The 12425-nt window shown below is 41.5% G+C and overlaps 1 protein-coding gene across 1 annotated transcript in view; it reads right to left on the bottom strand.

Annotated features, from left to right (window-relative positions):
• Positions 1-906: 906 nt before the first annotated feature.
• The window catches only part of LOC139254797 (calpain-2 catalytic subunit-like), a gene marked incomplete at its 5' end in the record, with an annotated part of 34871 nt that continues 23352 nt past the window's right edge, over positions 907-12425 (bottom strand). Inside the window, 7 exons of the mRNA XM_070873822.1 lie at positions 907-1674; positions 3501-3559; positions 5669-5785; positions 9233-9311; positions 10022-10090; positions 10829-10893; positions 12342-12399. Of these exons, the coding sequence (XP_070729923.1) occupies positions 1651-1674; positions 3501-3559; positions 5669-5785; positions 9233-9311; positions 10022-10090; positions 10829-10893; positions 12342-12399 (471 nt within the window). The remainder of the gene's footprint in view (positions 1675-3500; positions 3560-5668; positions 5786-9232; positions 9312-10021; positions 10091-10828; positions 10894-12341; positions 12400-12425) is intronic.

Raw genomic sequence — 12425 nt, forward strand, 5'->3', positions numbered from 1 at the left:
AAAATTGAGGATACAGAAGATATATACAGTGCTTAATGAAGCCATAACGTTTTTGAAATATTGTGAAATATAATTTAAGAAATGATTTTTCTTAAACCCTTATGTGCAATTGACCATTTCCCTCCATTACACCAGTGACTACACTTCAAAAAGTACTTCATTGGCTATGAAATGAGGTCATAAAAGGTGCTATATAAATGCAAGTTATATTTTTCTTTCTATTAGAAATTTCAGTCTGAGGGAAAAAGTTAGCAAAAATTTTAGATAGCATTTTGAGCAATTTACCCCGTGGCTGGATTTCTGAGAGATCACAGCCTAGTTTAACAGCTGGCCCTCATTTACATCCTGTCAGTCAGCCAGCTGCCCATCTGAATAAGTCAAAATTGCAGTGTGCAGAGGCTGCTGGCAAGCACCAAGATGAGTCACATGAGACTTGATAATTGAGGCTTTATCTCTAATGGGGGGGTGGGATGGGGTGGGACACAAGGCATTAGACGTCCAGAGTTTCCATGTGGGCCTCTTACAGGCACTCTACTCAGTTGGATATCATAGGAACCCAATTTGCCTCGATCACCTGATTAAAAAGGACTGTGTTACAATGGTGGCTGGTGGGAAACATGCAGGAGCAGGCGGTGAATCGTTGCAGCGCTATTTTAACCGCACATCTGCCCCATTCCCATTGGGTGGGATGGGTTAGAATTGCCCTTCGGCAGTTTAAAAAAATATATTGATAAGTAAAAGTTTTATTCCCAGTAAGTGCATGGAGATGCTAGATTTTTTTTTAAATATTACAGGTGGCTGTATCATGCTGAATTACCATTGTCCCTTTTTATTAGTATGTGTTGGGATGGAGACCGTGTCAGAACTTTCACAAAAAGCCAGAGTCAGAAATAAACCATAAGCAAACGAGCCATATTCTGTATTTAATTTCTAAATACATTTTTGTTCACATAAAAGCACTTTTAAAATTTGAGTATTTAGTTTAGTATAAATCCGAAACCATTCAGCATCCTTGTCAAAAAAAATAGTAAAAACACCAGCTATTTAATTTTAATAGAAATTAAACTAGGTTTAGGCATCATTGGTTGAGTAACCAATCAGGAAAAATTGGCATGAGCTCATTGACATCACATCCATTACTTTTAGCTACAACATAAAAAGCAAGCACTCTCTAAAGCTCACTTCAGTTTGAATTTTAAACTATTGTGGGGTTCAAAATCACCATCCTGATTCTCATTGCCAGGGCATTATAGCTTTGACCTCATTTTTAAAATCATGAAGTTTTAAAGCATTGGACCTTTTTCAAAAAAAATTAAAATGAACATGTTGAAATTGAACTGAAATATGGGGTCTCAAATGCAAATCATTGCACTAAATAGTACTTATCAGGATTGTAAATTATATTTCAGGACCACATTTGAGATGGATCGATGCAGAGTTCTGATTGGTTAAATAACATCACCCAACATTCTGGATAAAAGATAGGACAGCAATGCGCAAAGAAAAACAAACCTATTCCCTCACTCCACATACATTCATGATGCCCAACAAACTAAAATTACTTCCCATTTTACTCCTTTATAACTTAGAGATGTCTGGGACGCGTCTGGTGATTGGCCAAAGTCTGGCTTCTTGCAGCAGTGCAACACTTTAACGTTGGCACAAAAATAACCACTGTTGAGAAAGAAAGAGAAACAAATGAAATCTCAGGTTACACTCAAACCAGGGAGACCATATCTGGTTTGGTCCATAAATTGTTGAATGGCTAAAATATGTTGACCTTTATGTTCCTGCATCCTATCAAATGACCATACGGATGGTTACTGCCATCTATAAACCCAAGATACTCATCCTGCATGCAAGCCTGACAACCCCAGATGTGTATTAAAATGATGTGTTTACAATGACGCATTTGAGGCAGATATTACATCACAGTATGTATCAGATGCAAACCCGCTACATTTCTAGCAGGACAGGACTTTGCTGATTTAGGCAGTACAGCTGAGGAAAATTCCACCTATATATTTGTTTAAAATGACATATATTGTGCATGCAAAATCATTGTCCGATCTTCCTCCGGCATAGAAAATAGATGCAGGAGTAGGCCATTTGGCCCTTCGAGCCTACACCACCATTCAAGATGATCATGCATTTCAGTACCCCATTCCTGCTTTCTCTCCATACCCCTTGATCCCGTTAGCCATGAGGGCCACAACTAACTCCCTTTTCAATATATCTAACGAACTGGCCTCAACAACTTTCTGTGGTAGAGAATTCCACATGCCCACATTCTGAAAAGGACCCATTTATGCCCACTCTCTGCTTCCTGTCTGCCAACCAGTTCTCTATCCATGTCAGTACATTACCCTCAATACCATGTGCTTTAATTTTGCACACTAATCTCTTATGTGGGAACTTGTCAAAAAACCTTTTGAAAATCCAAATACACTACATCCACTGGCTCCCCCTTGTCCACTCTACTAGTTACATCCTCAAAAAACTCCAGAAGATTTTTCAAGCATGACTTCCCTTTCATAAATCCATGCTGACTTGGATCGATCCTGTTACTGCTTTCCAAATGCGCTGCTATTACATCTTTATTAATTGATTCCAACATTTTCCCCACCACTGATGTCAGGCTGACCAGTCTATAATTCCCCGTTTTCTCTCTCCCTCCTTTTTTAAAAAGTGGTGTTACATTAGCTACCCTCCAGTCCATAGGAATTGATCCAGAGTCTAAAGAATGTTGGAAAATGAACACCAATGCATCCACTATTTCTAGGGCCACTTCCTTAGTGCTCTGGGATGCAGACTATCAGGCCCTGGGGATTTATCGTCCTTCAATCCCATCAATTTCCCTAACACAATTTGCTGGTTCCTCCTTCTCGCTAGACCCTCGTTCCCCTAGTATTTCTGAAAGATTATTTGTGTCTTTAGTGAAGATAGAACCAAAGTATTTGTTCAATTGGTCTGCCATTTCTTTGTTCCCCATTATCACATCACCTGATTCTGGCTGTGAGGGACCTACATTTGTCTTTACTAATCTTTTTCTGTTCACTTATCAGTAGAAGCTTTCGCAGTCAGTTTTTATGTTTATTTACTCTCATTCTATTTTCCCCCTCTTAATTAAACCCTTTGTCCTCCTTTGCTGAATTCTAGTCCTCAGATTTGCTGTTTTATTTGGCCAATTTATATGCCTCTTCCTTGGATTTACCACTATCCCTAATTTCCCTTGTAAGCCACAGTTGAGCCACCTTCCCCGTTTTATTTTTCCGCCAGACAGGGATGTACAATTGTTGAAGTTCACCCATGTGATCTTTAAATGTCTGCCATTGCCTATCCACCATCAACCCTTTAAGTATCATTGGCCAGTCTATCCTAGCCAATTCACGTCTCATACCGTTGGCATAATCCCAGTTCTCTCACGACTGGAACAGGGGTGAATAAATACAGTAAAGCATGATACGTTCAACTTTCATTTTGCAGCATCAAATCCGTACCTGAAATAGATCCATCTCCACCAATCCATCACCATCCTGCTCGAATTGTTTGAATAATCCTGAATAGGCAAGAACATAAATGGGCACATTTCAAACTGAATCTTTTTGTTTCTTCTGGGATTTTCTGTAAAACAGCTAGGTAATTCTGCAAAGTATAACAATGCAGCAACAAAACTGGATGAAATCTTTAAGAAATACATTTGAACACAAACTGAGCCTGATATTTTTAGTTTAGGAAGTCAGACTAAGGTTGCACTCTTATGCCAACTGAACAAGGAAATACTAGGGCTAATAATTTCAAAGGTTGGCACCCGATGCACTGAACCACATCAGGGAACTGCATTGGGTGACCACTCCTTGTATTATTGGGCATGGAAGCCCAAACTTTGCAACGTGCTTGAGGCAACCAATGCAATCGGGGCATGCACAAGGTTTGCTAGGCCCCACAAAAAATCTTAAGGGCCACAGCAGCAGTGCCTGTTTGGAATGAAGATGAGACTGCAATTTACAAAAAAAGTTATTTATCTTGCATTATCTTACGCCCCTGCCCAGCCCTTGCTGGAAAATTGGTAGTATTGAACAAGTAACCAGCAGCCATTCACTGATTTCTGGTATCCTAAATTGTGATCCTGGTGTTGCTGGCATGTCACCAGAACATTAGAAAACATAAATGAGATGATCTTGCATTATCAGTGAGGCCAGCTCACTTGTTTGTAGCTGCATGCAACGTTTGAACAACACTAGCGAATGCATATTATCTGTTCCATTGTGGGGAGAAGAGCCCAATCCGAGATGCAAATATATAGCTGCACAAATCGCATTGAAAACCAGATCTCCCAACCTTGCAGTCTCATTCTGTATATTACGATCATTAACCATGTATACTAAATTATTTACAATAGGTAAACAAATGGTTCAAAATATAATTTTTACATCAATTACTGTAGTTAATTTCTGGAGACATGGGGTATTGTGAAAAGGTAGGTAATTGGCATTGAGACACGTCAAAACTCCCAACTATGGCAGGGACATAAAACACAATATATGATCGGAACCTGTTCTAAATCCCACCTGATTTTTCTTTCCATTGATGTTTTGTGCTTAATGGACTTTAAATATTACTATAAATTCTCAAGTTCCAAAATTGTTAAGTTCAACCAATCTCTACTGGATAGACGCAACTAGGCCAAATTTAAAGTAGCTAGGGAGGGCCAAATGCCTGAATTAAAGTAGAACCTCTGTCTGTAGGGTTACCATCCAGTTTAGATTCTTGTTGGGGAGTAGACCACCTTGATGTGACACATCCAGAGGAGAATGAGCGAACAAGTGTAACTTGCTGATGAGCCAAGTTTGGGGAACGTCTGGGGAAGTTCCTAGGCTGCCTTTGGAATTCTGTCCAATGCGCCATTAGGCCCAGCTGAGAAGGGATTGATTACCTCTCCAACAATGGCCAGTGGCATATTAAAAATTTATCACCCGTTACTCTTCAGTCAGCCCAGGCCTCCATTCCACCCTCTTGAGTTTTTAAATTAGTTAATGGGATGTGGGCATTGCTAACATTTATTGCCCATCCCTAATTGCCTTCGAGAAGATGGTGGTGAACCTTCTTGAACCACAGAGGGCAGTTCAGAGTCAACCACAATGCTGTGGATCTGGAGTCACATATAGGCTAGACCAGGTAAGGACAGCAGATTTCCTTTCCTAAAGGACATTAGTGAATCAGATGGATTTTTACAACAATCTTGTTTGATGGTCATCGTTACTGATACTGTACTAGTTTAGTTTTTTTAATTCCAGATTTATTTAATTGAATTTAAATTCCCCAGCTGTTGTGGTAGGATTTGAACTCACGTCTCCAGATTATTAGTCCAGACCTCTGGATTACTAGTGAAAGTAACATAACCACTATGCTACTGTGTCCCTAAATGGTACTCTCTTTATGTTGGGAGAAGCCCCTCTGATGCTCCCTTACGGCAAGGGTCACAAGCCCTGAGTATATAAATGACCTATCCCCATTGGCAGAGGGTATGGGTCTGTCTCCATGAGTGGATGGGAGTGCTACTCTGCTGCACTTTCACCAGTGGAGCAGGGCTCCCGGAATTTTGGTCCCAACATGCTTATTGAACTTGAGGCTTTAATGTAACAAGACGTTTTGAATAATAACTTACTGAACATGGTCTCCAAACGGATCAAACAACCAACAAAGCTATCAAAGTCAATGAGAAGGTTAGTGTCTGCATAACGAGCAACAAGGATCTGAGTCAAAATATTGTTCAGGGTGAAACCTGGGGAGAAAATTAAGTGTATATATAAATACAATTGCTAATTTTATTGACAACCCAATCTATGTGTGTACTTATTACTTACCATTGTGAAATTATTGATGCACTAAAGTGGTTAGGCATGCAGACACTGTTTTGGCAAGGTTTGGAATTGACCACGATGAGGTGGCATAAATGGGAGCTACAGGAGTTAATCTGCAGAAAGAAAGGTTTGGAGATGATGGTATTTGTGGAGAAGGTACATGTGGCTGTAGAGGGTAGCCATGATTTTCCAAGATGAAAGAGCACAGGCATGGAGAACTAACTTTAAAATTTGTGTTAGGTAGGGGTATTAAGAGATGGATATGTCTATTTGTACTAACTGAAATGCAGCCGTTTCTCTAATTGGTTCCCTTGGAGGATACGCCACACCCTGAAGTTCCTCTGGAATGTGTAACTGGAACCACCCAGCCCAAGTTCTGAGTGAATTTCCAATTTGTAATCCGATCCATTTTGACTTCAGAAGCCACAGAGGATAGATCTCCCCAAAAGCCACCAAGTTCTAGCAAAAGTCCATTACCCCAGCGCAAGTGTATCCCTCCCCCAGCTGAAGACCCTTACCCAAGCGCAAGTGCATCCCTCCACCAGTTGAAGACCTCACCACCCGTGCGCACCCCCCCCCCCCACCCTCAACACACACAATAGATGGGGCATTGTGCGCCAAATGTGAACAAGTTTATTGGGTATGAAGTGAATAATGACAGTGTCGTGACTTCTGGATTTCATCCACGCCAACGATGTCCCTTGGAACACACGCACCAAACTTGCATGCACCAGGGGGTAGGAAGAACCGTCTTCTCCGAGTTCCCTCTTTCTCCTTTGTTTCCCCCCACCTGTGTCTCTCTCTTCCCACCCGCCGCCCCCCCCCCCTCGCAGGCTCTCTTCCCCTTGCCCAAGCTCACTCGCTCTCTTTCCCTCCCCCCCCCAACTATAATCTTTCTCCCCACCCCCACCCCAGCTCTCTCTCTCCGCCTGCCTCTCGCTCTCCCCAACACTGCGGGAGATGCGCTCGGTTGCTCAGTGGAGGCAACATGGTGTTGGACGCAGGTGCAGAAAAGGGTTAGTGGGAATTGGGCGGGGGGGCAGGGGGTGGTGTCAGTGATATTTGTCCTAACTCTTGCTTCTTAGTAGAAATAGTTACTCTGTTAAGAGATAGGGAACCAAGGCGGGTAAATGCAATTAAGATGCAGATCAGCCATGACCTAATTGAATGGCGTAACACCAAGCATCAGAGCACAATAGTAAAGTGTCTCAAAAAAAGCTCCAAATGAGATCAGCTTTCTGTGAATCCTTTTACAGTAGCTGCTGAACATTTTAAATTAACTTTGCCTTTTCCTCTGCAAAGTTGGATGCCCATTTTAGATCTGTGTAATTGATTCTTAGCATTAAATGAGGCAATAAAGATGGAAAATGGGAAGCGATAGCACCATATCATTACGACCCCATTTAAATAAGCCCCCTGCTGCCATTTGAAGGTGAACGCTTCTGTTGTTGGCTAAATTTTTATGGCAGAATATGGAGTAGGGATCCAGTGTACCAGATCCCTACCTCCATTTTGCTCCTGCCTGCTGGAATGTGACCCGAAAATTGGGCAGCAAAAGGCTCGGACCAGAATCACACAGCACAGGAGGCCACCATTGGGCCTGTTGAGCCCGTTGAGCCCATGCTGGCTCTCTGCAAGAGCACTTCAGCTAGTTCTGATCTCCACCCTTTCTCCATAGCCCTGCAATTAATTTTCTTCAGTTACTTCTCTCATTTTCTTTTGAATCTGTCTCCACCACCATTTGAGACAGTGCATTCCAGATCATAATCATTTACTGCGTAATTTCTCTTTCTTCATGTCACCTGTGGATCTTCTGCTAATCACCTTAAATCTGTGTCCTCTGGTTCTCAACCCTTTTGCCAGTGGGAATAGTTTCTCTCTATTTACTCTGTCTAGACCCCTCGTGATTTTGAACATCTATCAAATCAAGTCTATCCATGTATCATCCCTCATCCCTGGAACCATTCTAAATCTTTTCTTGCACCCTCTCCAAGGCCTTCACACCCTTCCTGAAGTGTGGTGCCTAGAATTCAACAAATTACTCCAGTGTTTTATAAAGGTTCATTACTTCCTTACTTTTATTTATGAAGCCCAGGATCCCGTAAGCTTTTTAAACCGCTTTCTGAACCTGTCCTGCCACCTTCAACAATTTGTGCACATATACCCCCAGGTCTCTCTGTTCCTGAACCCATTTAGAATTGTACCCTTTAGTTTATATTGCGTCTCCTCGTTCTTCCTACCAAAATGTATCACTCCACTTTTCTGCGTTAAACTTCATCTGCCACGTGTCCACCCATTCCACCAGCCTATCTATGTCCTCTTGAAATCTAGCCCTATTCTCCTCACTGACACAATACTTCCAAGTTTTGTGTCATCTGCAAATTTTGTACAAAAGCAGAGAAGTCCTGCTACAACTGTAAAGGGTATTGGTGAGGCCACACCTGGAGTATTGCGCACAGTTTTGGTTTCCGTATTTAAGAAAGGATATACTTACATTGGAGGCTGTTCAGAGAAGGTTCACTAGGTTGATTCTGGAAATTAGGGGGTTGACTTATAAGGATAGGTTGAGTAGGTTGGGCCTATACACACTGGAGTTCAGAAGAATGAGGGGGCTCAACAAGGTGGATGCAGAGAGGATATTTCCACTCCTAGGGGAAACTAAATTAGGGGACATAGTCTCAAAATAAGGGGCCGCCCATTTAAAACTGAGATGAGGAGAAATTTCTTCTCTGGTTTCTGAGGGTTGTAAATCTTTGAAATTCTCTGCCCCAGAGAGCTGTGGAGGCTGGGTCACTGAATATATTTATGGCGGAGATAGACAGATTTTTGAGCGATAAGGGAATAAAGGGTTATGGGGAGCAGGCAGGGAAGTGGAGTTGAGTCCATGATCAGCCATGATCTTATTGAATGGCGGAGCAGGCTTGAGGGGTCAAATGGCCTACTCCTGCTCCTATTTCTTATGTTCCTATGTACCCTGTACACAAACTCAAATCAATAATATACATCAAGAAAAGCAGTGGTCCTAGTACCGACCCCTGTATACCTTCCTCCAGTCCAAAAAACAACCGTTTACCACGACTCTCTGTTTCCTGTCACTTAGCCAATTTTGTATCCATGCTGCCACTGTCCCTTTTATTCCATGGACTAGTTATAAAAGCCTGAAGGAGATGGCGATAAAGCAGGTCGATGACACAAGGAAGGTAGTCTTGTTGAGCCTAAAGCATTTTTTTTTGTTTCTTAAAAATTCTTTCAGTTCTTATGTCAGTTAAGTATACACTGAACATATATCCTAGAATCAATAACTGACTCTCCAAATGCAGCTCGGTGGAGTATGGATGGCTGGGCCACAGGAATGTTTCAAACATTACCTGCTTCTTCAAGCGCCATTCGCATTTCATGTGAACTCATGGTACCAGATTGATCAGCATCCATTTTCTTGAAGATTTTCTAAATGGAGGAAAAGAAAATGATTTAAGTTTTTTTCATCTTATTTTAACTTTGATATAAAGAATTGGAATGGGGGGGAAAAAAACCTGGATTCCCTACTGACTAAAATAGAAGGGACATCAATGTATAACAGATAGAACTGTCACAGAGATGCTCCAGGCCTGGGTAAATCAGGCAGGTGGTAGCCACAGTTCATAAGCAGCATTATAACTTTTATAAAATGGTGCTTTTATAAAACCGTGCTCTCACATAATTTCCACTTGTTTCTATTATAAAAAATTGACTTTCAATTGGGGAAAAAAGTACTCTTTCCTTCGGATGTCACGTGCTCTACACACTCCTTTCAGTCAGGATTACAGGCTCACCTTCAACGGACTTCTTTAAATGTGTCATTCCAAGCAGCCACCAGGAGGTGCACATATCACACTTTTAAAAAAAAACTATTTCTTTAAGATTTAACTGTGTGCTGTAGAGTCTTGGGTGTTGATTTTCATATAATGTTAATCTGACAGACTGTAGGTGGATATACAGTCTGCCATCCCGATGAAATCAATGTGGTGTCTTGGCTGGGCCTCATTTAAATGAATCTGGAAAGGCGTCTGCATGAAACATACTTCTTAAAGGCAGCTTGCCGATCTAGGAGCAGGAAATCCAGTATGGAGGTTGCCTTTGATCAGGAAACAAATTTATTGTAAAAAGTTTTCTCTTACTAGCATCTTCTGCATCTTGTTCCAAAATAGCTTGAATTCCACTAGTCCAATTTTGCCAGATCCATCCTTCTGTTTTACAATTCTGATTCAGGAAAACTACTTCAAAGTATGTCTTGGATCATCATAGAAATATACAGCACAGGAGGCCATTCGGCCCATCATGTCCATGCCAGCCAACAAAGAGCTACCCAGCCTAATCCCACTTTCCAGCTCTTAGTCCGTAGACCTGTAGGTGGTATGGCACTTCAAGTGCATAATCCAAATACATTTTAAATATATATTTATAGAAATATCAAAGTCCACTGAAACCTGCTTTTTGTGTCAATCTTCAGAACCAATCTTAATTTGGGATTGAACTACACATCTGCTCAGATCTTATCTGGGTTCTGACCAGCTTGCAGCTGGACCATTTGGAAGTGAGGGAGACATGGTGGCTCAAACACATTGATTCACCAGCACATGACACTGATAGGACAGGACATAATTCCTCTTGCAGTCATTTCACAATCTCTATATGGCCATCTGGGAGAGGCAGCAAGTAAAGAGAAGGCACTTCCCCACGAAAGTGAGGCAAAAAGATTGAAGGCTGCCAATTGTTGCTCTAAAGCACCTGACAGCTGATTAGAGACTTGCACTAGCAGAAGTCTGGTTACAGATCATCTGTTTATTAAGTTGACATTGAGTTATTTTAATAACTGAAAGGTTTCATATCTGATAGGACGAAAAAAATTAACTGCACTCAGATATTTTATTTCATCTGTGTAAAAGGGAAGAGAAACACCACAGAAGTAGTCATTAAAAGGATACATCCATTAGACTGATTATATTTCGACAGGTCTCCAAACTAAAACCATCAGTTTGAATGTCGTCACCTGAAAAGAAGACAGCGCATATTATGGAATGGAGACATAAGAATATAATTAAAGTTAATATTTATACAGCAGTATTATTGAGGCAACCCAACTAGTCCATCTAGGAGGCTTCCGAGGCACATCCTTTTGTTTCAATTTAATGAAGTTTCCAATCGAGATTTGGGGTAATGTTTGAGGTTCTATGCAGTACAGCAAACCTAGAAGCCTTAGGTGCTACCTGACTCTGGTTTAGTCCATTTTTCCCACAAGGTAGAGGGAGTTGAAACCCAGGGCATACTTTAAAAAAATTCCATTATGGAATTGGTAAATCATCCATGTGTTCTGGGACCTAGAATGTGTCAGCTCTGGCTCAGTGGGTAGCACTCTCGCCTTGGAGTCAGAAGGTTGTAGGTTCAAGTCCCACTCCAGGGACTTGAGCACAAAAATCTAGGCTGACACTCCAGTGCAGTAAGGAGGGTGTGCTGCACTGTCTTTCGGATGAGACGTTAAACCGAGGTTTTGCACTCTCAAACATTTGTAAAACATTCCATGGCACTATTTTGAAGAGCAGCAGGAGAGCTATCCCTGATGGCCTGACCAATATTTATCCCTCAATCAACATAACAAAAACAGATTATCTGGTTATTATCACATGCTGTTTGTAGGAACTTACTGTGCACAAATTGGCTGCCGTATTTCCCACATTTAGCCCTTATGGCTAAAGGAATCAAGGGATATGGAGAGAAAGCAGGAAAGGGGTACTGAGGTGAATGATCAGCCATGATTTTACTGAATGGTGGTGCAGGCTCGAAAGGCTGAATGGCCTACTCCTGCACCTATTTTCTATGTTTCTATGTTTCTATTACAACAGCGACTACACTCATAGTACTTCATTGGCTGTTAAGTGCTTTGAGATGTCATAAAATCCGCTGTATAAATCCAATTCTTTTTTTCATTTTAGAATGCTAGCTCAATTGCACTCATCCAAATAAATCTAAGCTGAATCAGGGGAAAAGTAGTTTGGCGTACTGTGCCTGTTTTCTTCCAATTCAGCCAAAATCGAGGGTAAATTTACTGGCTTCACTTTGCAAAGTTACACCCAGTGGACCAGCTATGTCAAAATACCTCTGCCTTCTACAAGTACTGATTAGACAGGAATCCTGGCTGTTTTCCCCCCTCCCCATCATGGCCATATGTAACGCCCCCGTTATCATCCCAGCTGAGATCAGCGAAGTAAACACAGACTAAGGGCCCTTAAGGAACCAAGCACCCTTAATTCTGCATGGTGCACCAACCAAGCCACAGGTGAATCGAGGTTAGCACTCTATTCTACAGCACCATTATAGGGAGCTCATTCAAAAAGGGCCTGGTACCTTTATCTTATCCATGTGAGCATGCTAGTATGCAGTTAACAACAACTTCAATTCAAGTCACTGGTGTGAACCTATAAAATGGGTTCCTTTACTTACGGGTGGACATAATTTTGTTCAGTGTTTTTTGCAGCTCAAAGGCAGAAATCTCTGCATCCTGAATTTGAAAGAGCAAAGAAAAAA

The sequence above is a fragment of the Pristiophorus japonicus genome, unplaced genomic scaffold (assembly GCF_044704955.1).
Source record: "Pristiophorus japonicus isolate sPriJap1 unplaced genomic scaffold, sPriJap1.hap1 HAP1_SCAFFOLD_578, whole genome shotgun sequence".
Taxonomy (NCBI): Eukaryota; Metazoa; Chordata; class Chondrichthyes; family Pristiophoridae; genus Pristiophorus; species Pristiophorus japonicus.